The 27286-nt window shown below is 38.3% G+C and overlaps 1 protein-coding gene across 3 annotated transcripts in view; it reads left to right on the forward strand.

Moving 5' to 3' along the window:
* Nucleotides 1-27286, forward strand: part of HMCN1 (hemicentin 1) — a 497854-nt gene that overhangs the window by 349227 nt on the left and 121341 nt on the right. For all 3 annotated transcript variants that reach the window (XM_047753862.1, XM_047753863.1, XM_047753864.1), the window contains 8 exons: nt 2938-3129; nt 7861-8034; nt 9607-9720; nt 10768-10913; nt 14575-14725; nt 16436-16630; nt 18106-18219; nt 25833-26020. In XM_047753862.1, coding sequence (XP_047609818.1) covers nt 2938-3129; nt 7861-8034; nt 9607-9720; nt 10768-10913; nt 14575-14725; nt 16436-16630; nt 18106-18219; nt 25833-26020 — 1274 coding nt within the window. The remainder of the gene's footprint in view (nt 1-2937; nt 3130-7860; nt 8035-9606; nt 9721-10767; nt 10914-14574; nt 14726-16435; nt 16631-18105; nt 18220-25832; nt 26021-27286) is intronic.

The raw sequence follows: 27286 nt of genomic DNA on the forward strand, positions 1-27286 counted from the left end.
GATTTTGTCTGCTACATTTAAAATAGTTATTGACAGGTAAGGACTTAATAATTCCATTTTATTAATTTTTTTATTCTTTTGTAGATACTTTCTTCTTTGCGTCTTAACTTGCTCTCCTTTTGTGATTTGATGTTTTTTTAGCAGTATACTTCATACTGCTTTGTTTATAGCAGTATGAGCTATGTTCTGGTTCACTGATTCTTATTTTGCTAGGTCAAGTCTGAAGTTGAAGCTCTCTTTTGAATTCTATACCTCAGTCACTTCCTTGCTTTTTATGTTGCTCTTTTGTGATTTGATGTCTTTTTAGCAGTTTAAAGCTTTGACTGCTTTATCATAACTTTTTGGGCAATTACTACAGATTTTTTTCTCCTTGTGATTACTATGAGGCTTACCTAAAATATGTGTATAACATCTTATTTTAAGCTGATGACAACTTCACTTTGATAACATATATAAACTTTACACTTTCTCCTTCTCTTCCTCTCCCATCTTAGGTTATTGATGTTAAAATTTACATTGTTTTTATTTTGTGTGTCTAATTGTTGTAGTTAGTTATTTTTAATATGTTTGTTTTTAACTTTTGAAAGTTAATTGTGTACTATCATTATAGTGTTAGAAAATATAACTTTGACTACATGTATTTATATATGAGTTTTATATAAAATGTATTTATGTGTTTTTACAATGTTAATTAGCATCCTTTTATTTTGACTTGAGAATGCCATTTAATATTACTTGTAAGACAGGTCCAGTGGTGTTTTTTGTTTGTTTGCCTCAGTTTTTGTTTGTTTGGGAGAATCTTTTTTTTGCATGCATATTTTTTCCAGCTGTAGTATTCTTGGTAGATGGGGTTTTTTACAATGTTTACAATATATTATTCCTTACTCTCCTAGCCTTCAAAATTTCTTTTGAGAAATACTCTTTTGTGGTTTCTCTCATGTGTGATGTGTTACTTTCCTTTCACTACACTCAAAATTGAATTATAATATGTTTAAGTGTAGCTCTTTTTTCAGTTCAACCTATGTGGGATCTTTGGGTCCTCCTGAATCTGGATGTCCATTTGGGAATTTTTCAAATATTATCACTTTAAATACACTTTCTGTTCCCTTCTCATTTTCTTCTTTTCTGGGATTCCCATACTGTGGGTATTATTTCTGTGATGGCGTTCCTTAAGCCCTGTAGGCTTTCTTCACCTTTCTTCATTCTTTTTTTTTTTAATTCATTTTGCTCCCCTGATTGAATAATTTCAAATGAACTCTGTTCTCATTTACTGATTCTTTCTTTTGCTTAGTCAAGTTTGAAGTTGAAGCTCTCTTTTGTATTTTTGTTTGTTTGTTTTTTGTCTTTTTGGCCATTTCTTGGGCCGCTCCCACAGCATATGGAGGTTCCCAGGCTAGGGGTCAAATTGGAGCTATAGCCGCCAGCCTACACCAGAGCCACAGCAACATGGGATCCAAGCCGTGTCTGCAACCTTCACCACAGCTCATGGCAACACCAGCAACTTAACCCACTGAGCAAGGCCAGGGATTGAACCTGCAACCTCATGATTCCTAGTCAGATTCGTTAACCACTGCGCCACGACAGGAACTCCTCTCTTTTGAATTCTTTAGATCAGTTACTGTATTCTTCAGTTCAGTTACTGTATTCTTCAGCTCTAGGATTTATTTGTTCAGTTGTGGGATTTTTTTATGGTTTCTGTTTCTTTGTCAAACTTCTCATTTTGTTTATGCATTGTTTTCCTAATTTTGTTCACTGAACTTCTTGAAGAAGATTATTCTCAGTTATTTTTCAGACAGTTCATAGATCCCCATTTTTTGGGTCAGTTATTGAGTTATTGGAGTTTTATTAGTTTCCCATGATAGTGTCATGTTTATCTGATTCCTTACATTGGTATGTGCACACTTGAGTAAAGAGTTTCCTCTTCCAGACTTTATAGGTTTTCCTCAGCAGAGATAGTCCTTCACCACTCAGCTCAACTTGGGATTCTGAATGGGTCCCTTGGTAGCATCTTTGGGCAGGACCTAGCAGTCTCTATTTGGGTAGTGCCATTCTTTGAGATTTGAGTTCAGGACAGGAGTTGCCATTGGCTGGGAATAGTTGGATAGAACTGCTGTTTTTTTTCCCTGCCCATCTGTGGCTATAGAATGGGCTCTCTGGTTACCTGAATGCTCTGATCAGTGTTCCTAGTTGGATAGGACTGTGTGCTGTATTCAGCAGTTGGGTGTTACTGTGAATTTGCTTTCCTCTCCAGGTGGGGCCATAGAACAAGCTCCATGGCCAGTAAAATCAAGCCTTAATGTAATATCATCCTAGCCCTCTTTTCTAACAGAACTCATTTTTATAGTTTTAAAATTTCAGGAAAAAAATTTTGAGCAATTTAAAACTTAACATTTTGAACAGAAGTCTCATGAAAAATATAAAAGGAATAATTATGATACATCTCTATCTATAGATATAGATATATAGATATATTTGTGCTAGAATCCTGGTAGAAACTAAAAACATTGACTTGTTGAATTGTTTAATTAAAGGTTTTTCCTTTTTTACATATTCCTCTCAAAAATACGAAATCTTCTTTAAAAATTTAATGTAAATTCAAAGATATTCATGAATAACAATTTTAGTAAAACTGCATTTTTTATTCTTTTTATGTGTATTTTGCTAAGAAAATATTTAATTGTAATAGTCTAAGGTACGATAGGAATTCAGTTAAACACAAAGACTAACTTTTAATATTTAACTTATGTATTTTTTAAATCATAATGTGACTAGTATTATAAATTCAAGTATGTTACAAATTTATTTGAAAACAAGTGGTCACTGCATTACTTTAGAAGTAGAATATTTTAAAAGGCAAATGAGTGAAAATGTATTCTTTTCGTTTCCAGTTGTAGATATATGATTATTATCCACCTCTCAGAAAATGCTTTGTTACAGGGAATCCAATGCCGGAAATTACATGGCAGAAAGATGGGCAGCTCCTCAAAGAAGATAACACCCATCACCTTATGTCTGGTGGCCGTTTTCTCCAAATTACCAATGCCCAAGTGTCACACACTGGAAGATACGCGTGTTTGGCTTCTAATGCAGCTGGTGACAAAAGCAAAAGTTTCAGTCTTAATGTGTTGGGTAGGTATAAGCAGTACTTCAAATCTTGAAGAATCAACCATGGTAATAGGCTAAAGTCTCTTTTTTTAGTTACTTAATATTTCTACTATAGAATTTCATTATTTAAGAAGGACCAGTGCTGGGTCAGGGTTTTGGTTTTTTGTTTTGTTTTTTTTTTTGTCTTTTTGCCGTTTTGTTGTTGTAGTTGTTGTTGTTGTTGTTGCTGCTGTTGCTATTTCTTGGGCCGCTCCCACGGCATATGGAGGTTCCCAGGCTAGGGGTTGAATCGGAGCTGTAGCCACTGGCCTACGCCAGAGCCACAGCAACTCAGGATCCGAGCCGCGTCTGCGACCTACACCACAGCTCACGGCAACGGTTAACGATCGTTAACCCACTGAGCAAGGGCAGGGACCAAACCTGCAACCTCATGGTTCCTAGTCGGATTCGTTAACCACTGCGCCACGACGGGAACTCCTGGGTCAGGGTTTTGTACACAGCAAAGAAGCTCCCTCTCTGCAATCTATTGAAAGTCATGCCTTGACACAAGGAAAAAAAAAAGAGGTGAGGGGGAAAGACCAGTGCTTGTGGACATTGGTTGTTTTTCTTTAATTAATGTGTACGTTTGTTCACTACATTTGACACACCTCCTCTGTTCTAGGTACTGTGTTTTGTGCTAGGGACACAACTATGAGCAAGATAGGTATTAAATAAGTAGTGGTAAAGGAGAAATAAATGCTGGTCAAAGAGAAGCAGGTCAACACTGAAAGGGGCTCAGCCTGAGTTATTTTATCCTTTCTTTGTGGAACTCTGCAGTTCCCGTTAATTGCCCATATTGACTTCTGCGTTGGTAACGATGATGAAGAAGAGTAGATGCAGACAAGCACACCACACAATTTTATGCTTACTCACGAGTTACAGCGACTTCATACAGTACAATCCCCTGTGAGGTTGGGAAGTCAAAACAAAACAGCATTAAGACATTTTTACATTAGCATATTTCCTCTGTCTTAAAACACGTCTCCCTCCTTCCCTTTACCCCCTTGTGTAGCAATGATGTGAACTGAGCATCTGCTTCCACTGAGGTGAGCGACTACCCGAGATGTTCTTTTTCTTCGCATAGTACACCTGTGTATCTGTTTGTGTGTGTGTGTGTATCTGTGTCATTTTGCCAACTCACTAATACCTCAAAAATCTTACTGTGAAGGGTACTACTGTGCAGATACATGATCTAGAAAATACAGATTTAGTTATTTTAACATTTTATGAATAGTTCTTTTTCCCAGATAAGTTGCCTGCCCTTGGAATTAATATGTAGTGTGCATCTGTATTGAGTCAGTGAATAAGCCGTGAAGATTCCTAGGTTAAAATACACATTGGGATCACAAACACAGGTTTTAAATCTCACAGGATGTCCTTCTGATTTAACACAGATTAGCTTGTGCATTTGAATATCAGGCCCTTTGAAAGCAATAAAACTATACCATGAAAAAAATATGTTAGGAATGATGAAATAACTATACATTCAGTTCCTGCAGCATTAAACTTAATGCCTATGTCTCAGGAATGGCATTAAAATAGTTTCCTAATTCCTGCTCATATTAGAAATTTAAAGAGTTGCCGTCATGGCTCAGTGGCTAACGAATCCGACTGGGAACCATGAGGGTGCAGGGTCAATCCCTGGCCTCGCTTAGTGGGTTAAGGATCCGACGTTGCTGTGAGCTGTGGTGTAGGTTGCAGATGCGGCTCAGATCCCGCACTGCTGTGGCTGTGGTGTAGGCTGGTGGCTACAGCTCTGATTAGACCTCCTAGCCTGGGAACCTGCATATGCCGCTAGTGCAGCCCTAGAAAAGACCAAAAGAAAAAAAAAACACGCACAAAAAAAGAAATTTAAAATGCACCACCTAAATATATTACCTTTGATGACTCAAAGCAAAACACTTTTCATTCTACTAAAATAAACCAACTGATATTTGTGGATGCAAATTTTTGCAATTTTTTTAAATTTTCTGTTTTTATAGTTGTTGGCTGGACTGGTTTGGTAATTCATAGTCCCATACACAGAAACTCCCGTACAAGACACAGCCCTGAGGCAGCTTGTGGTCTAACTGAGTAGAAGAGATACATAGGCCAGAAAAGTTTAGTCAGAATATTGGATACTGTGTAAGTGTCAAATGAATAGTTTACATTAAAAAATAATTATGTAGGAGTTCCCGTCGTGGCACAGTGGTTAACGAATCCGACTAGGAACCATGAGGTTGCGGGTTTGGTCCCTGCCCTTGCTCAGTGGGTTAATGATCCGGCATTGCTGTGAGCTGGGTGTAGGTTGCAGACGCGGCTCGGATCCCGCGTTGCTGTGGCTCTGGTGTAGGCTGGTGGCTACAGCTCCGATTCAACCCCTGGCCTGGGAACCTCCATATGCCACGGGAGCGGCCCAAGAAATAGCAACAACAACAACAAAAAAAGACAAAAGACAAAAAAATAAAAAAATAAAAAAAAATAATAATTATGTAAAACTACGAACTCGCTAAAGCTGAACCATTTTTATCCTGAAAAGGGTTTAGCCCCAACATCTAACATAGCATTGAATAATAGATACATGAATAAGTATGAATGAGAGTTCATGAGCTAGTGTCTCCTAACATACCCATTTTTCCTTAGGTGCCCATCAGCGTGTGAAAGGCAGATGTCCAGTCTTAGATTTCCTCCTGCTCCCAGCATTGATTCACCTCCCAAGACTGGCTCATGTCCACATTCTATCCCTGTCCTCTGGAAACCTGATTTAAAACTCTTTCCAGCTCCTTGCAGTAATGGAAATTGATAACGCTCCCTAAGAAACACCAGCTCCCCGGGTGGAGATCACCTACTCTTTCTCCCAGATGTCTCAGATGATGCTGTCTCTCTCCCTTCCTCTGGCACCTGCCCTCATGCTAGTGACTTATTTTTTCACATCTTCCCTCATTCATTGAAGATGAGGAATTGGAATCCCAGCCTTCTTTTTCACCAGCTTCATAAAGTTGAGGCTCTTTAAGTGTGTGTATTTGCAACTTCCAATCTGCCCAGCAATAATTAGTGTCTGTACCCTTTTTTTTCCCAGAGGATGAGTTATCCTTTTTGTCCACAGGTGTGGCTTCCACTGATGCCCTTGGTCCTGTGTCTCTCCACTTTCTTTGGTCTGTTAGACACCCTCACTATCTGCCATAACCTCCAGCTTTACCTTCTACTGCCTTCTTCACTTGGTATAGTCACCACTCCCTGCCTATAATTCTTGTCCCACTGAAAACAGCCTTCTGCCCACACCATTCTGGACGTGCTATGGTGAAGACTAGCCTGTTGTTGGATCCAGCAGACAGCGTTCAGTTCTTATCTTAATGTTTGGATGTTACGTATCACTTTCCTCAGGACGTTGCTCTTCCCTAGTTTCCCTGCACACCTTTGGTTTTTTTGTTGTTTGTTCATGGCTGTGGTTTATGGAAGATCCCAGGCCAGGGGTCGAATTCAAGCTGTAGTTGCTGGCCTATGCCACAACCACAGCAGTACCAGACCCAAGCCGCATCTGTAACCTACACCACAGCTCACTACAATGCCAAATCCTTAACCCACTGAGCGAGGCCAGGGATCGAACCCACATCCTCATGGAGACTAGTCATATTCTTATCAATGGGAACTCCTTTTTTTGTTTTGGGTTTTTGCTTTTTGGTTTTTTTCCCTTGCGCACCTTCAATGGTGCACTTTCTCCCTCCTTTATAGATTCTTACTTAATCCATCTCTTAAACATTAGGTCCCCTTGTATTTTTTCCTTACTTTTCTGCTCATTCTACTCTAGATAGTCTCATCAAGTAATAAACTTAATTCCCTGAGGTTTACTGATCATCTCCTATCAAGTGGAGATGGTTTTAATCCATACCTGCCACTCAGATCTTTCTCCCAACGTTCAGCTTTCTATATATCATTGCTTGCTGGACATTTCTACCTGGAATTCTCAAAGGCACTTAAAATTCAAGATATTCAGAAATGAACAAACCATCTAACCTTCCTAGATGAGCAAATCATTCCATATTTTCTGTTTATGTTGCTTCATTGTAGTTTACCTAGGTTTGTTCCCAAGCAAAAAAAACTAAAAGTTATCTTTGACTTTGGTTTCTTTACCCCTTAAATTCTGTCATCAAATCTTGTCAGTTAAATTCCTAAATCTTTTTTTAGTTACTTCCTCCTCTCTATGCCTTTCTTCATTGTGCTAGTTTATGTTTTATGCAACAAATACACCTGTCTCTGTTGTGCTTGCTTCCAATAGTGACACCCTTGAATTCATCCTCCATCTATTTCCTGCTTGCCTCTTACTGTTGACACGACTCTGTTCCCAATAGGCTCCCTCCTCCTGCCAGTCTCCCTTCTTTCAATGGCTGGCCACCACCGATCCTTTGAGGCTCACTTTGAACTCTCCTTAAGGAGGACTTCCCTGATGAGAGGTCCCACCTCACACCTCAGATTGGATTTGATATCCTGCACCGTAATTCCCCTTATTGCCCATACTACATGGTGTTAGGAGTCCTTTTAACCTGTCGTCTCCTCCATTACCCAGTGAGCTTTTTGAAGGTCTCACTGCTTTTGTCTAGAATATGCACAATAATCAATTGTTTTCTGTAATTTTAGGGAATGGAATTTTACACAAGTAGGTATGATGGACATTTAGATGTTGCTCAATTAAAGAAATTCTAAATCTGTTTCTTTGCTCCAACTTTAAATCCTTTTCAGTGTCTCCTACAATTGCTGGCGTCGACAGTGATGGCAGCCCTGAAGATGTCTCTGTTATCCTTAACAGCCCCACGTCGTTGGTCTGTGAAGCTTTTTCGTATCCCCCAGCCATCATAACCTGGTTTAAGAATGGAACTCCTTTAGAATCCAACCGAAATATCCGCATTCTTCCAGGTAACTAAGTGCCTAAGATGCGCTCGCGCCATCCACTTTTATAAGAAAGCAGAATCATTGGCTAGCTTTATAAAAATACTTATGTTGGTGATGGTGTTGTACTATTACTACCTTATTTTCTAATAATGTTTATATATCTTATAGTCTAAGGTACCTAAAATTACTTTTTGGAAGATCAATAAAGTAAATAAAAGGCAGATAAATATCACACTGCAATTAAGTGCTCAAATACAATGTGGAATGATAAAAAAGGTAGACATTCACTTCTTGTTAAATTGAACCTCGAAGATTAGTATTTAGATTGAGAGAGTTTATTTATTCCCCCTTGATACCTGACAATATGTATGAAAAATTTAAAAACAAAATCACTGGCTTTAAGGAACTTAGAGTCTTATGCGTGGGGAAAAATAATACGTGTGAAAGTTAACAACAGGAATCCATGAGTAACCATGGGTTATGAATAGTCATAGGTATAATAAATGGGATAGTGACGAGTTCTGTAAGAATTCAGAAGAAGGAAAAGCCACCATAGGCTGAAGTGATCAGGAAATGCTTTGTCATGGCCAGAACTTGAACCAGGCCAAATTTATAGAAATTTGTTGGATGGAAATGACTCAGGGGAGCTTTCAGATCCATCAGGATGACTAGTGTGGGAAAAGCACAAAATGAGAACAACGTGCAGGGTTGATGAACAGACTCCTCACCTTCACCTTTTTTTGAATTTAAACAGAATCAATGGTATTTATAATTTTAACACAAGATTTAATATGTGGACAATGCCATACAATCCACTGCACTCTCCAATAAGCGACAATTTCAGTTTTCAGTTCAGTGAAATTCAGCAAAATTTACTGTATTTAAATTCCCTAGGAGGTCACACATGGTAGAATATTTTAAGGCAGAGTTCTGTAATTTCCCCTAACCAACTTCAGTTGTTTGAAAATATGTGAACAGAGTTTAAAAAAAAAAAAAAAAAACTTCAATGGAGAAAAACCTGTAAACATTTAAATGTCACATATTTTTACATTGTTTCTGGAGTGGAGACATTGTATGGATGTGTGTATGGGGGGTGGGGGACTGTGGGGAGAAAGTCAAGAAGGAATGTTGGAGTCATGATTTGAATGCCTGATTTTAGAGGTTTCTCACTCCTCCTTTAGTTAATTGAGAACCATCAAAGATTTATAAGACAAAAGGTACCATAATAAAAATAGTGCTTTAAAGACCACTCGCTACCGATGGACCAGGTAGGTGAGAGGAAGACAATGACTGAGGCGGAAGACCTATTTGTGAAGAGAGTAAAATAAGGACCTTAGTTCGGAGTGGGCGCAGAGACAGCATGGGAGGGTCTGAATGAGCACGAGAGTTATTACCACAGGGGACCTTCGAGTGACTGTCTCCACCCACCAAGTAACGCCCAATATATATTGTAGTTTGTCTTGTGTCAAACGTCTGTTACAAAATTGGCACAGAGAAGAAGCAGCACGTTAATAGTAAGAGTTAAGCCTGGTAGTCTGTGCATGCGTTTCTGCCGTTGTGACTTCAGGGATGCTTTGGTCTTCCATTGCGTTTTAGGAGGTAGGACTCTGCAGATCTTAAATGCACAAGAGGACAATGCTGGCAGATACTCCTGTGTAGCCACTAATGAGGCAGGGGAGATGATCAAGCACTATGAAGTAAAGGTCTACAGTAAGTCCCGAAAGAACTTTTCTCCATGTTCCCTAACTTTTTCAATTCTGTTTTTCTTTATGGGTTCAGAGTTATGTATATTTGTCATTAAACTTAGCTTCATTAAGAGGGAAGTTGAATTAAGTATTGTGGCTATGTCTTCAATTGCCCACTGAGTCTGCTCACTAACCTTTTGGAGAACTTGTCAGTGGCATTCCTTAAGTTTCTCATTTTCTTCTGAATTCTGATAGATACAAGTACTTTCAGGCACAAAACTGTTACTTAAATATATATTCTGTATTCAACAGCCTAAGATGAGCTTATCAGTGACATTGGGCTGATCCACTGTACATTGACTATTAAAAAACAAACTAATACTACTATTAATAGAGACTGTATTTTAGGATTTTGTTTTTAAAAAGGAAGAGCATCTCTTTTTTTTTTAGATTTTTTTTTTTCTTTTGGTCTTTTTGCCTTTTCTAGGGCCACTTCCTGGGGCATATGGAGGTTCCCAGGCTAGCGGTCGAATCGGAGCTGTAGCCACTGCCCTACACCAGAGCCACAGCAACGCAGGATCCAAGCCATGTCTGCAACCTACACCACAGCTCATTGCAACGCCAGATCCCTAACCCACCGAGCAAGGCCAGGGATTGAACCTTCAACCTCATGGTTCCTAGACGGATTCGTTAACCACTGAGCCACGACGGGAACTCCAGGAAGAACATCTTTTTGATGGTGTTTTGTTCTTTGAATCAGTCCCCCAAGTGCTTGATAAAATGCATTTTATGGGTCATAATCAGACTGTGTCTAAGGACCTGGAATGAATGAAACTAACTGTTCTGCAAAGGACATTCACCTCACTGGCAGTACTATAATGAGGGGAGAAAAGTAGTCTTCTTCCCATTCTGCATCAACACTGCCATTTCATAAGATGCTAACTTGGGTCCTAGATGATCGAAATGCCTGAGTTATTTCCTTGTTTTCTTACATGATTCTCAGTGTGCTTTCCATGTCAATTCCATTTAAAAGAACTGATGTTTAACACTTTACTGTTCATGTTTAATGCAGTTCCACCCATAATCAATAAAGGGGACCTCCTGGGGCCAGGTCTTTCTCCTAAAGAAGTGAAGATCAAAGTGAACAACACTCTGACCTTGGAATGTGAAGCCTACGCAGTTCCATCTGCCTCTCTCAGCTGGTACAAGGATGGACAGGCCAGTCAAGTTTTTTCTCTTGCCGAGCTTTTTTAATAGACTAAAATGGTCAATTAAATTACAAAACAAAATGCTCAGATACAAAACACCCAGCTACAAGTAACTTAGAGAATCAATGCGACCTCAAAACTAGCACAATCCCATGCTCCTAGAATATAAATTGAACACTTTTAGTATTATTTCATCAGTGAAAAGTTTGAAGGACTTTTTTTTTTTTTTTTTGTCTCTTTGCTATTTCTTTGGGCCACTCCCGCGGCATGTGGAGGTTCCCAGGCTAGGGGTTGAATCGGAGCTGTAGCCACCGGCCTACACCCGAGCCATAGCAACTCGAGATCCGAGCCGCATCTGCAGCCTATATCACAGCTCACGGCAACGCCGGATCGTTAACCCACTGAGCAAAGGCAAGGACCGAACCCGCAACCTCATGGTTCCTAGACGGATTTGTTAACCACTGCGCCACGATGGGAACTCCTGAAGGACTTTTTCGATGTGCATTAGCAATTGTCTATGGACATCCAGCCACCTTTCCACTGGAGAATGGCTTTTGTGCTCTGTATGTTTTCAGAGTAAGTCATCTGAGCCAGATGAGATGGGTACAATGCAGGTACTAAGTTTATTCAGAATTTTCTGTAAACATCTTTAACTCTTTTACAAAGGGTAATATCTTTAATATTCCAAGATGAAGAAACAAAGCTAAATGTGATGATTAAGTGCCCACTACAATTAACTGGAGGCAGTGAAGAACTTTCAATAAAAGACACATCTTGCAGTTACACAATCTGACTTCAAACCACATGCCCTCATTTCTCATTCAACTTATTTCATTCCATGCATGTTTTAAAAACATATGTGCTGGTGTTTTAAGACCAAAATAGATTTTTTAACTGCTGTTAATACTCTGCTTAATACAGATGTGACATGGCTAAGCTGATGTTTGTCCTGTTTTACACATAATCAACCAAATGGTCAGTCAAATTCCAGTTGTAGAAGTTCAGGTCAGAGTCATGATTTAAGATGCAGAAAAATATAGCTTTATTTTTCAGATCACAGATGGATTTTGCAATCCTGCTAGCCAGGAAAAAAAAAATCATCTCTTATAATAAAATAAGCAAGTTTCATCTGGAAGCCATTGCAAAAGGAAAAATATGGAACCCCCACCATGTTTTGTTTACAGTTTCTTTTCTAACTACGAGCACACTTCATGGTACAATATCAATTCTATATGAATTTGCTTAGAAACAAATAGTTCCATTTTACTTTGAAATTTTATTATTTTTAATTTAATCCAAGACCTTTTCACCCTGTATTTCATACACATACATACAGATGCACAAACACATACACATATAAAAATTGGATAGAGTCTAGAATTATGCTAGGAATAAGGCAGTTTTTTAAAATTTCATAGTGAACAGTAAAATTAGTTCCACATCCAAATTCTGATATTGATCTCATTATGATGCTTTAGTTAAACTGCTATATTTTTCAGGGTTTGGGATTCGTTCTCTAAACACGATTTTTTTATTTTCCATATCCTTTATTCTTCTATTTTATTTCTCAGATAAGCAACATTACTTGAGTGAAAGAATGTTTTTGAGAAAATCCACCAAAAATATTGACAGTGTTAACCATAAGATATTTTGATAGGATATTTGTGTTTGTTTATTTAAGCACTAAGGTTTTTGTTTGACATGGAAATTTTATTTATTTATTTTTATTTTTTTATTTTTTTCTTGTCTTTTCTAGGGCCGCTCCCGCAGCATATGGAGATTCTCAGGATAGGGGTTTAATCGGAGCTGTAGCCACCGGCCTACACCAGAGCCACAGCAACGCGGGATCTGAGCCTCATCTGCAACCTACACCACAGCTCATGGCAACGCTGGATCCTCAACCCACTGAGCAAGGCCAGGGATCGAACCTGCAACCTCATGGTTCCCAGTCAGATTCGTTAACCACTGCGCCACAACGGGAACTCCTGACATGGAAAATTTGAATTATACTATTTTTATATATATGATAAAATGTTAACAATGATTCATTGCATCCCAAATTATTTATTGAACTCATAGTTTTTGCTGAATACTATTTTAGGTGCAGGTGATACAGCTGTGAAAGAAACAGACAAATATTTCTGTTCATGTGGAGTTTAGGGGAAAGAAAACTAACCAAACAAGTAGTACATATATGCCAGACAAGGTAAACATTATGGAGACACTTCACTTAGGAAAAGAATAGTGAGTAAAGAGAGTGTCATGTGCATCTAGAGAAGGCCTCACTGATATGGTAATATTTGATCAGAAACTCCAAGACATTGAAGGAAGCAGACATAAGATTTTGAGAGGAAAATATTCTACAGAGACTAGCAAGGGGAACACAGAGGAAGGTGAGAGTGGAAGATCAATGGAGGATCAGATCACACTGCTTGTAGACCAGCTGGCCTTATTCTGATGGAAAACCACTGGACATTTTTGAACATAGGAGCGATATGATCTGTGTTAAGGTTTTAAGAAGATTACATCGGCTTCCTTACTAGTTGAAGAAAGAAGGGGTCCTGAAATGAATTTATTACTGTGGTCCAGGGACATAGATGATGGTTGCTTGGATGGAGCTGGTAGAATGTGAGCGAAAGAAATGAGTCAAAGGCAAGACCAGGATTTCGCGTGAGATCACACGGAGAGTGAGTTTAGGTAGAAAGAGAAGAGGCACTAGGACTTAGTGACAATTAAAAGATTACAAGGTCTATGGGTTGTCGAGGTCCGAAGTCTCATCCTCCCATGGGGCCAAAACATTATGGGAGTTGGGATGCTGGAGGGAGTGAGTTAGAAAGTTAAGAGGTGGTGGTCAGAAGGTGAGACTTTAGGACTGAGATTATGAAGGAATGTGATTATAGGTCTCTAGGAATGATTCCCCTATTAAGTGAATGAGAGAGGGTTGGGAACCAAAAAAATAAAAATAAAAATAGAGGAGAGGAGGTCAAGGAGCTGAGAGCAAAGGCATTGGATGACTGTCTATCTGGGTATTAAAATTACCAAGAATTATGAGAAAATTATCATTAGGAGTAACAGTGAACCAGCAGCTAAAATCTTAAAGGAGAATTTCTTATAAACAAAAGTGTTTAGAAGATGAGAAATATCCTATTAAATGTAGGTAACATTATCAATAAAACATCATAAGATAAATATCTCTAGGTTAGTTTTTTTCAATTTTGAAGCAATTGATGTTTCTGAATGTATGATAGTGAATTTTAAGTCAAATCAGACTGTGCTAATACTGTCAATCTTTCATTTAAAAACTCTAGCATTTTCTATAAAATTATGAGAAAAGATATACTTTTAATACAATGTGGAATCAGCTGAAGATTTTTTTTTCAGAATGGATAGATATGATACCTAAGAATATTTTCATCATAAATAATTTGTAAATGTACCACCCAGAAACACCTGGCACAGATGTAAACCACATGAGCTACAATTTTCAGTAAAGACATTATTACACAAAAACAAAGAACTTATTCAAAGTAAATTAATTAAATTGTTGTCTTGAGTATTTCACATAAAATTTTTATTTTTATTTATTAAAGAAATATAAAAATTATCACTGCATGGCCTCCTAGAGGATTTTCGGAGTACTTGATGCTAACATTATTATAATTGAATCACAGCCCCTTAAATCAGATGATCATGTTACTATTGCGGCAAATGGACACACACTTCAAATCAAGGAGGCTCAGATATCAGACACTGGACGATATACTTGTGTAGCATCTAACATTGCAGGTGAAGATGAGCTGGATTTTGATGTGAATATTCAAGGTAATACTAATATGCTTGTATGTAATTTAATTTTTATGATCTGACAAAGCAGTGAAAAGAGGTTTGACTTTGTCTATTTTAAACAGTGGTTTTTTTTTTTTTTTCCTGTCAACAATAATTAAATTTATTATTGAAAACTTGGACTCGGGAAATTAATAAAGAAAATAATCCCATCATTCAGGGTAACTTCTGTTTATTTATGTATCCTTCTGATAGATTTTTTGTAAGTGTATACTTCATTTATGAATTATAGTCACACAATACATACTTCTCTGTTCCAATAGCATTCCCCTAATATTATATCATGAAGTTTATCAGAAAGCTAATGTGACATCATATCAGAATTTAAATAGTAGGACTTGGAATTGAGTGATGATTTTGGCTCCTCTAAGCTTTGTGACTTGGGCAAGTTTCCTAACTATTTTAAGCCCCTATTTCCTTGCTTTTAAAATTAATGCCTTATAGAATTGTGGTGAGTGCTGCAAAAGCAAAATGCTTAAGAAATGATTACTGTTATTGTTGATATTGTTACTCTCAGCATGATTTTTTATCACTTGAGTGTCCAAATATTTATTTAGCCAGACTCCTATTGTTGAATGTCTGGTTAGTTTCCATGTTAGTTTCCAGCGCTGCAGGGCAATGGGGAATCCTGGAAGAGGGACAGCTCTGTATAACAAAACACACAAGACTCTTACATTTAGAAAGTGGGGGACCAGGAGGCACTCTGTTCCACCGAACAAAGGCGCCTAGGCTTTAGCCCACATGACTTTTATTAAGGAAGGTAATGAGATTATTATTAGGGGGATTAAGGAAAGTGACAAGATTAGTGGGCAGGAACAGGCATAGGCAATACGGAAGCTATCTTCTTAGTGATATCCGAGGGGGTACCCTTAGGACAGAGGGCAGCTGTTTATAGAATAGCATGGTTAATGCGTAAGTCCCTTATCTTGTCTTTGAAGGAGACTGTGCTTTAGAACTCTGCATCCATAGATATTTGCCTTCTGCAGAGTTCAGCTGTTCTGTGGTCTCTGACACTTCACTGAACATCTTTATACATAAAACTTTTGCACATCTTTGATTCTTTTATAAGTTGCTAATGATGGAAACTTTAGATCAAGGTTTATATGCTTGTATATACACACGGTAATGCTTTTGATGTACAGGTAGATTGCCTTCTGGAAGTTCATACTTGTCCCCCAGAAAAGTTTGAGTATGTCCTATTGTTTTTGTTAAAGGATTTACTAATCCTGACTCCATTACTTGTTTTGTTTTCTTAGTAAGACAGATCAATGGGAAATGTTTGAAATTGAGCCACCTTTTTTTTTTTTTTTTGGTTCCTTAAAATTAGTTTTCCCTATTATGATCGTATTCCTTAACCATGCCTATTATGTAATAGGTTCTTCCTGAGAGAAAGCCCCTTCATCTTCTAAGTGCTAGAGCCCTTTAACAGGGCGGGAGAACAAAGCATGACACAGCAGTCTGAGCACATACTTCTTGCTCTTCCACATGAGAATCAGTTCCAACTTCTCTCTACTACTTTTTTTAGCTAAGAGCTGTCTTGGTAGGTGTATAAGTACTGGAAAATATTTTCACATTGTCTAATTTACTACATAGTCAAATCACTCTTGTGAACATATAGCTAAGATCTCTGATTAACAGAATGACATTGGCATTCACATGGGTCCAAAATTTCATGTTTTTCCACCATAGTTCCTCCAAGTTTTCAGAAGCTCTGGGAAATAGGAAACATGCTGGATACCGGCAGGAGGGGTGAAGCCAAGGATGTGATCACCAGCAATCCCATCTCTCTTTACTGTGAGACAAACGCTGCTCCTCCTCCTACACTGACATGGTACAAAGATGGCCACCCTCTGACCTCGAGTGATAGAGTATTGATTTTGCCAGGTAAAGATGGTTAGGAATGGGATGAAAATCTGAATCTCCGTCAGATGTGTTTCTTCTTATTTACTAGACAAGGCTCATTGACTGACCTTCTGACCTTAGGATGTAACTGACACAGGATGCTGCATGCCACTGGTATCTATGCAACTTCCAGCTAGGCAAGTCTAGGCTAAGAATTTAACATAGGATAGGACACCTAAGTTAACTTTCAGGTCTATGATAGGATCATTCTATCAACTTAAGAAAGTCATTTGCCTCCATTTTTCTATATAATGTGATGAAATAATCAGCTTTTTTATGAACATTATTAATTATAAATTCTCAAAAATATTTGCCAAAAGTTACTTCTGTTTATTAAATGCATTTCTCAAATCAATAGTAAAGATTATTAGCTTCAAATATGTTATCATATGGTTTATCAATAGAAACAGAGATGTTTAAATTGTGGAATGATGATATTTTTAGGGCCTCTATTTACTTTCAGCGAACATTCAAATAGGCTTGTTAAAATTTATCAAATTATACACTTAAAGTCCATTGTTTCCATTGTATGTAAATTTCATCTCGAATAAAAGAGTATCTTGGGGAAAAAAGAGGTACTTAATAGAAATGACAACCAAGTGTAGTATGTGATCCTAAATTAGATCTGGTCTTGGGGAAAAAATAGTTATAAAAGACAGTATTGTGATAATAATGAAATTTAAATATGGACTACGGTTCAATAGTGCATTTTTACTGATTTCACATTTTCTGATTTTGTTCATTGTACTATAATCAATAAGGGATAATACTTGGTTTTATGAAATACAGATTTATGAGTATTTAGGGGTAAAGGGGCACCATGTCTCCAATATACTCCCAGCCTTTTTCTGAATCATGTGAGTGTTGTTATTTAATTTACATATGTAGATAAGAGTTAATATGTACCCATTTATGACAGGTATCGAATGGATTGAGATATAAGTAATTGGAAAACATAAGTAAAATATTTGTATAATTATTTTAACGTTACATTTGAAATTTAAAAAGTTTAAAAATAGTCTTTCAAGACTGTATGTGCGATGCTGTGCTTTGTACCTTTTATATCCTCAGCTATTATTTTCTCAAATCAGTACTTGCCTCCAACAGTGTAACGTTCTTTTCCATCTGTTCAAAACTGTAAAAGCAAGAAGTCCCTCCATAGTGACACTCTACGTGGAACGTGAGAGGGGCACGGAGCAGCATTCCTCCCTTGAGGAAAGTCTACACAAGCAATTTATTTCTCAGGAGAGCTCATTCATATGTTGGGTCACTTTTCACTAACACGGTGTTTGTCATAAACATGGTATGGGGCATTAAAACTGAAACACTGAATGAAGTAAGAGCCTTGAAAGATAATGCAAGGAGGTCATTAGACCTGAAAAATTATCTCTCTGGTTATGACCGCTTTCGCTCTAAGATTTAGAGAAGTAAACATATGTATTGGGATGTATTTCCAGGAGGGCGAGTGTTGCAGATTCCACGGGCGAGAGTAGAAGATGCTGGGAGATACGTGTGTGTGGCTGTGAATGAGGCTGGAGAAGATTCCCTCCAGTACGACGTCCGTGTGCTCTGTGAGTCTTTCGGCTTGGTTTTTTTTTGTTTGTTTGTTTGTTTCTTATGCATGCTTTCATTCAAAAAGTTTTTGAGGAACTACTGTTGGCAAGATGCTGCGCTAAGCATTTTAGAGACATAAAGATAATCAGAAACCAATGGTTCTTCCTGGGAGTTAATTGTCGTAGTCGAATTGAGAGCACATTAGTTAGGACTCCTGAAGTATCAACTGGCAAACTGGCTTAAACCAAAAAGAAAAGAGAATTATTCATTCAAATAACGCACAATAATTCAAAAGAGAATGATTCACGAACCTGAGAAGTCCCAGGGTAGAACTGGCTGCAGTCATATCTGACTTCTCTGGCTCTCAAGAGTTCCATCAAACTTTACCCTTCTCCTCCTCTTGGTTTCTTTGTTAGCATCACTCTCAGGGGGATCCCTTTGGATAGTAATTGGCTCCTGGAAACTCTGATCTTACATCTTCCTAGTTTCACAGCCAAGCAAAAGCTTTTATTTCCCAGTATTTGCAACTGAAGTCCTCGAATTGGATTTTCATGGTTTTATTTCGCTAAGTGTGAGTCACATACCACCTGTGAACCAATTACGGAGGCCAGGAGGCCTGACTGATACAGCCTAGTTCCCATGCCCACTCTTGGACCACAGTTATCTCCATATGAATGCAGGGGCTGAGAGTGGAAGAAGCATTGTACCTTTAAGGGAAAAGAGGTGATGCTACTAGAAGCAGGAACAAATAGATGCTTCCATCAGAAGGAGCTGAGCTAGAGAAGGGGCAGTGGGAATGTATAGGAAGCAGTTGGTATCAAAGATTTTATAGAGGAAGTGATTAAGTGATATGAAGCATTAGGCACCTATCTCAGAGTATAAGAGGGCACTGAGATTGTGATCCTGGGTGATAAAGGAAATCATAGCAAGATTAATAAAAATAGATGAAGGAAGACAACATGACTTGGGAACAAGGAAGTCAGGTTTTTTTAAATACATGGTGAATTAGCATGGTGCCAGTCTGCTTCGGAAAATGTTCAATAAGACGTTGTAAATATGGAACTACAACCCAAGAGAGAGAAATGACCTAAGAATATAGATTTGAGAGTTATCCACAAATAGGCAATATTCAAAGAAATGAGGTTTCCAATGGAAAGTGTTACAGATCAAACAGGAGGAGATCAGAAGAGGATCCGTGTAGGATCATTTACAAATAGGATACAGGAAAAAGAAAACAGAGTTGGGGGAGAGACAATCTGAGGAGCTAACGAAAAGCAGTAACTACCATGTTGCAGAATCCAAGGCATAGAAAGGTTATCAATAAATGGGTTTAGGAAGTTTCCATTGTGGCTCAGCAGGTTAGGAAACCGGCATAGTGTCCATGAGGATGCAGGTTCAATCTCTTGCCTTGCTCGTGGGTTAAGGATTCAGCGGCATTGCTGCAAGCTGCAGTATAACTCACAGATGCTTCTTGGATCCAATGTTTCAGTGGCTGTGGCATAGGCCTCGGCTGCAGCTGCAATTCGACCCCTGGCCTGGGAACTTCCATATGCCACATGCAGCTATAAAAAGAAAAAAAAAAGAAGTTGGTTGAGTATAGGCATGCTAAAATAAGTTTAGCAAACCAAAAATAAGGGTCAGGGGTGGAGAGAAAGGCCATTTGGCTTTGAAACTAAGAAATCACTGGCGAAACTTGAGATCAATTTATATGTAGTATGATGTGATGCAGAGCCACAGAACCAAAGGATACGTATTGAGCAAATAATCAGAGAGAAAAGTAAAAATGTATAGTACTCTTGAGACATTTGGAAGAGGTAGGCTTGCTCACGGGGCTAGTCACTGAGGATACAGCTGTGAGCACAGTAGACACCAGGCCTTGTTCAGAGAGCTTATAAACTTGCTGGGGGAAGAGGTGTTGATGGTGAGTGTCTAAGGTATGACTGTCCACAGCTGAACGAAGTGGGTGGAGGTGAAACTAGGGCGAGATGGGTCATTAGCGTGGATTTTGGTCTACAAGGTAGTGATAAGGAAAAGGATAAGAGAGAAGACAGTTAAAATCAGTGCGAACATCATCAAGAGTAGTGCGGTATCCCAGCCCACCTGGCTTAATTTCACCTAAATTTTGAAAGCGTTTAGGACAGGGTGGGAGGATCTGATAGAGTAGCAAGAGAGTAGAGTTGGGAAAGAACTGGAGTTTGGTTAAATCAAAGTGGAATTTAGAAATACCAGCATTTTTAGCAGCATGGATGGACCTAGAAACTATCATGCTGAGTGAAGTCAGCCATACAATGAGACACCAACATCAAATGCTTTCACTGACATGTGGAATCTGAAAAAAGGACAGACTGAACTTCTTTGCAGAACAGATGCTGACTCACAGACATTGAAACACTTATGGTCTCTGGGGGAGACAGTTTGGGGGATGGGAGATGTGCTTGGGCTGTGGGATGGAAATCCTGTGAAATCAGATTGTTATGATCATTATACAACTACAGATGTGATAAATTCATTTGAGTAATAAAAAAAGTAAAATAAAAAAAGAAACAAAAGGTAAATTTAAACCAGCAATATGTTTTTTCATACCAAGATGGGTCAAGGCACCATGAATGGTCTCTGTCAGTTTCTACTAAAAACACTAAGGAAATGGAATTTAGGAGAGTACATCAAACTGCCTATAATTTTATTTTTTAATGTTAATATCATTAATTCCAATGTGTAAGTCTGGATTATTCTCCAAAAAGCTGGCATTCCCCCTGGCTTTTATATCCTGGCCTTTCACCACGAGAATTCTCTGGTAAAAGACAAAAGAATTCCCATTTTCAGCATTACCATTCTGCAATAATCTATTCTTTTTATTTGTAATGTTTAAAACATTTTAGTACAATACTAAAAATCTTTTATACATTAGAAACTAAAAATTTTTCCTGCCTACCACAAAAATGTAATGAGCGATAAAAACATTATTTACTAAAAAAAAAAAAAATGGAATTTAGGGATTAGGTAATTAAGGAGAGACCTTTATGCCTTCCACCTGTTATTTTTATTTAGAAGGAGATTAGAAAGTATGTTGGAGATGAGTTTTGAGAGGCAGGAACAGAGCAAGATAAATGGCCCACAAAGTCTGTCCCAATTAGGGACATTTCACAGCGTTTGAGGCTGGGTGTTGTAACCCAGCTGGAGGGCAGGTCAGAGCAAAGAGCTTTGGTGGAGGCCCTACCTTGGACCTGTAGTGCCTCACCTGGTAGCTCCTAAGGACTCAGCTCCAAGTAGAAGTTCAGGAAAATATAGAATCTTTATGTCCCAGCATTTCATTTGATTAGTTTTAACAGTGTGTGTGGAGGGGTGATAACTTCACTTAATCTGAAATTCAAGTTTATTATTTACTAATATGCAGTTTAAACAATATGTATTATGTTAAAAGTACAGCAAAAATTATATAATTTCAAAATGTGAAGGTATGCCTTCAAACAGCATTGGAATTTTTAAAATTTAATTTTATTGGTGTATAGTTGACTTGCAATGTTGTATTAGTTTCAAGTGTACAGCAAAATAAATCAGTCTTACATATAACTATATCCACTCTTTTTTCCCATGTATTTATTTATTTTGTCTTTTTAGGGCCGCACCCACAGCATATGGAGGTTCCCAGGCTAGGGGTTCAATTGGAGCTATAGCTGCCAGCCTACACCACAGCCACAGCTATGCAGGATCCGAGCCCGGTCTGCGACCTACACCACAGCTCACAGCAAGGATGGATCCTTAACCCACTGAGCGAGGCCAGGGATTGAACGTGCGTCCTCACGGATGCTAGTCAGATTCATTTCTGCTGAGCCACAACGGGAACTCCCTTTTTTTCCCATATAGATTATTACAAATTATTCAGTAGATTTTCCTGTGCTCTACAGGTTCTTGTTAATCATCTATTTTCTACAGTATCGCGTATATGTTTTTTCCACCCTCCCAATTCTTCCCTCCCCCAATGACTTCATCTATGGTAACTGAAAGAGTTGTTTTGAAATCTGTTTTTTTTTTCTGTTTTATAAATGTTATTTTATGTCATTTTTACTAGATTCCACATGTAAGTGGTATCATATGATATTTGTCTTTCCCTGTCTGACTTCACTTAGTATGATAATTTCTAGGTCCATCCATGTGGCTACAAATGGCATTATTTCATTCTTTTTGTGGCTGAGTAATATTCCATTGTATGTATGTACTGCATCTTCTTTATCCACTCCTCTGTCAATGGACGTTTAGGTTGCTTCCATGTCTTGACTATTGTAAATAGTGCTTCAGTGAACATCGGGGTTCATGTATCTTTTTGAATTACGGTTTTCTCAGGATACATGCCCAGGAGTGGGATTGCTGGATCATATGGTAGTCCTATATTCTGTTTTTTAAGGACCCTCCATCCTGTCTTCCAAAGTGGTTGCACCAATTTACATTCCCACTAACAGTGCAAGAGAGTTCCCTTTTCTCCACACCCTCTTAAGCATTTATTGTTTTTAGACTCTTTTTTCTTTCATTTGACATGTTTTAATAGTGTGGTCATGGAGTAGGCTTCTAAAAACGGTTAAATCTGAGGATGGGGATTCAATTTTCTAAAATGAGAGATTTTTTTTTAAGATTTTTATTTTTTCTATTATAGTTGATTTACAATGTTCTACCAATTTCTGCTGTACAGCAAAGTGACAGTCATATAGAAATTCTTTTCCTCACATTATCCTCCATCATGTTCCATCACAAGTGACTGGATATAGTTCCCCGTGTTCTATAGCAGGATCTCTAAAATGAGGGATCTTAATCTAGAATCTTGTTGGTCTGCTTGCTGTTTAACTTCTCTGTTAAGGAATTCAAAGAGGTGTTTTCCAGAGAGACAGCTTCTCATATGATCTTTTCCTCTTAATAGCCCCATCCAGCTTCTTCTTGACAAAGAAGCAATACACTTGTTTGTTCCCACCACGCAATTTCTTCAACATTAACTTTGTTTATTCTCTCTTGTGTCTCCCTTACTTCCTCCTCCCCAACCCCGTCACCCAGCACTGCACTGGGAGAGCTCCATGAGGACAGTGGGCATAGCTGACTTGCTTACCACTAAAACCTCAGCATCTTACCCAACACCTGAACCATAGAAGATGCTTAATATTATTGTGTTTAATGAATGAATTGGTGGCAATGAATGATGACTAGTGAAAACACAGAGGTTCCTATCCTGGTTTAGTTGATTGCACTGGGTTCTGACAACTATCAGAACATGTGAAAAAAAGAATTTAAAGTCAATTCCACAGTGAATTTAGTTTTGGGAGTGTATGTTAGGTATCTGGCTAATACTCGCTGCAGGCATTACTCATACATAAGCCGCAGACGTCTGCCCAGAAAAGTTTGTGAATTGTTGTCGTTACTCTTAACTGAGCATTATAAAAACTGTGGAATATTACATGCACAAAAACTGCACATGACAAATATGTACAGGGTAATATTTTATCATAAAGCAAGTAGTTGTAGAACTCCTTCCCAATTCAAGAAATAGAGAGTTCCCTGGTGGCCTAGCAGGTTAATGATCCAGTGTTGTCACTGCTGTGGCTCAGGTCACTGTTGTGGCAGGAGTTTGATCCCTGGCCTGGTGTCCTCCACTTGTGGACTTTTTGATGATGGCCATTCTGACTGGTGTGAAGTGATACCTCATTGTAATTTTGATTTGCATTTCGCTAATAATTAGTAATGTTGAGAATCTTTTCATGTGCCTTTTGGCCATCTGTCTGTCTTTGGAGAAATGTCTGTTTAGATCTTCTGCCCATTTTTTATTGGGTTTTTGGTTTTTTTTGATATAAAGCCCTATGATATATTTTGGAGATTAATCCCTTGTCAGTCACTTCATTTGCAAATATTTTCTCCCATTCTGTGGGTTGTCTTTTTGTTTTGTTAATGCTTTCCTTCGCTGTGCAAAAGCATTTGAGTTTAATTAGGTCCCACTGGTTTTTTTGTTGTTTTTATTTTCATCATTTGAGGAGGTGGATTGAAGATACTGCTGTGATTTATGTCAGCGAGTGTTCTGCCTAGGTTTTCTTTTAGGAGTTTTATAGTGTCTGGCCTTAGGTTTGGGTTCTTAATCCATTTTGGGTTTATTTTTTTGTACGGTGTTAAAAAGTGTTCTTATTTCATTCTTTTACATTGAGCTGCCCAGTTTTCTCAGCACCACTTATCGAAGAGACTCCCTGCCTCCACTGTATGTTCTTGCCTCCTTTGTCATAGATTAGTTGACCCTAGGGGCTTGGGTTTATTTCTGGGCTTTCTATGCTGTTCCACTGATCTATATTTCTGTTTGTGTGCCAGTGCCGTATTATTTTGATGACTCTAGCTTTCTGGTATAGACTGAAGTCAGGGAGCCTTTTTCTCCATTTCTATTTTTCTTTTTCAATATTGCTTTGGCTCTTTGGGGTCTTTTGTGTTTCTGTACAAATTTGAAAATATTACTGTGGGTCTTGTAGCCTTGATTATTTCTTTATAGACTTTCAGTCTAGTTTTTGAGAGACCCAAGTACTGCAGGGTGGTATCTGCATTAAACATGTAATCTTTACTGATTGACAAAGATGTGGTACTTTTTAAGAGACCGAAACAAAATAACTGTTTTCAAAACAGAACAAAGTGATTATTCCCTTCGATAATGAATTTCTGCATTAACAAAAGGAGCCAACACATGCATTCCTAGTTTAACATTTCCATTTTTTTAAAGTGGTACAGGTAATGGGCGTTCTCTCGTGAGACAGTGGGTTAAGGATCTGGCATTGTCTCTTGTGGTGCAGTGTCTTGAGTTACTGCTGTGGTATGGGTTCAAGCCTTGGCCTGGGAACTTCCCCATGCTGTGTGGGTGGCCCCCCAAAATTATGGGTAGTATGTGATTTTTCATAACTGACTAGTCTGACATCAGGTGGATATGACCCTGGATTGATTCTGCAGTATTACTTTAAGTGAGAATATATGCATATAGAAAGACCCAGAGCATGACTGGATCTCTGGTGTACATAAGGGTCACCTGGATGGTTTGTTGAAACACAGATTTCTTGACCCTCCCAAGGAAGCCCATGGAGGAAGCCTGGGTTGGACCCCCAAATTTGCCTTTCTAGCTAAGCTCCCAGGTAATGCTTACTGTCATATCACTGTTCCTGAGGCTGAGGTAACACACTTTGAGTAGCCCAGAAAATTCCCTTGCACGTGAGGCAAATCTATAAAGATCTACCTGGCTTGTCTAGATGACCAAGCAGATGCAGCTATCAGTTTGTACAGATGCTACTTGCATGTATACTTGCAAACCCAGAGGCTGTCATGGAAGGGGCTGAGGGAGAAATCAGACAAGATATATGGAGGAAGAATTGGGATTCACCTAAATGGCAATGAAACTGTGAGAGGGCTTAGCCCAGGAGAGGCGAAGAGAGGGAGGAGAATAAACCCAAATTCATGCGGTTTTTATCACCACTCTAGTTTCTTAGTATAAAATGTTACTTGAGGGTCATGGGTTCTTCAACTTTTGCTCCTCTCTTATCCGAAACCTTTTAAAATTGTCAGAAAAGTGAAATAATTTAGCAAAGACCTTGTTTCCTGTCGTTCTCTCTCTGTTGCAATCACTTATTAGTGCCACCAGTTATCAAGGGAGCAAATCCTGATGTTCCTGAAGAGGTCACAGTGCTGGTGAACAAGAGTGCACTGATGGAGTGTTTCTCCAGTGGCAGCCCCACACCGAGGAATTCCTGGCAAAAAGACGGGCAGCCCTTGCTAGAAGATGAGTATCACACATTTCTATCTAATAGGAGAATTCTGCAGGTAAATGTAAAAAGAAAAGAAAATCTAATTTAAAAATCGCTATTTGACTTTGTATTTTATAATAATAATTGTCTTTTTTACTTTTAAAAATAATTTTTTGGGAGTTCCTGCTGTGGCACGGTGGGTTAAGAACCCAACTGCAGTGGTTCAGCTCTCTGTGGAGGTGTGGGTTTGTTCCCTGGCCCATGGCAGTGGGTTAAAAGATCTGGCATTGCTGTAGCTGTGGCTCAGATTCAGTCCCTGGCCTGGGAACTTCCATATACCGCAGGTGCAGTCATAAAAAATAATAGTAAGTTGTGTTGGTTTATAAATAGTTGTGAAAATAACTAATCATAAAAAGGACATAAGATGAAATTCTTCTTCATTCTGTCTCACTATCAGAGGTGACCACTATTAACAGTTTTGTGTGAATTCTTCCAGAAATTATCTGTATAACTAGTACACACACCTCTAAACTTAACTACAGTATGGCTTCTGTGATAAAAATCACATTATAAGCAAATTATCACAGTTCTTTCCATTTAAGTATTACTGATGATAAAATTCTAGATAGTATAAGTTTCCCTACAGATTAAAATTTGTCCTCAGTGGGCAAAGAATTGATAGTAAATAATATTGGGAGCCACATAAATATCCTAAGTTGTTGTTCACTAATGGGCATGTGTATATTTTTCTTTCTAAGTTCCTAATAAGAAGATTGGCACTTGTAGACAGAATGCCAACTCTTTTGTTAGGATACAACTTAAGAAATCATTTCTCGAACATCTTAATGATAGTCTATAGGCCCCAGAATCTAACCCTCAGTGTATCTAACACAGGACATATGGAGTTCTTTATTAAAAACAAACAAACAATGAGGTTCACTGTAAATAATCTTAACTTCTCAAAGTTTCTTCTAAACCTCGTGATTATTTCTATTTGATGCTCATGCAACCTTTAGTAAAATACTTAAACATTTCTCTGACTAGGGCCAAAAGATACATAGATGGATAGAAATTTCTGCATAATAAAAACATATATATATATATCTGCTGTATTAACTAAGTCTTGCTACATAAAACAAGCCACTCCAAACAACAGCAAACGAGAAGCATTTATTTAGCTCACAAGGCTTGTGGTTGGCTGGGTGATTCTCCTGGTCTCAGCAAGGCGTACTCAAGTGTCTGCCTGCTGTGGATTGAAAAAGTGGCTCTGCTCATCTTGGCCTGGCTCTTGCAAGTATCTAGGGTCTCAGTTGCAATAACTACACTGGCTTTTCCCACGTGA

The sequence above is a fragment of the Phacochoerus africanus genome, chromosome 11, assembly GCF_016906955.1.
Source record: "Phacochoerus africanus isolate WHEZ1 chromosome 11, ROS_Pafr_v1, whole genome shotgun sequence".
Taxonomy (NCBI): Eukaryota; Metazoa; Chordata; class Mammalia; order Artiodactyla; family Suidae; genus Phacochoerus; species Phacochoerus africanus.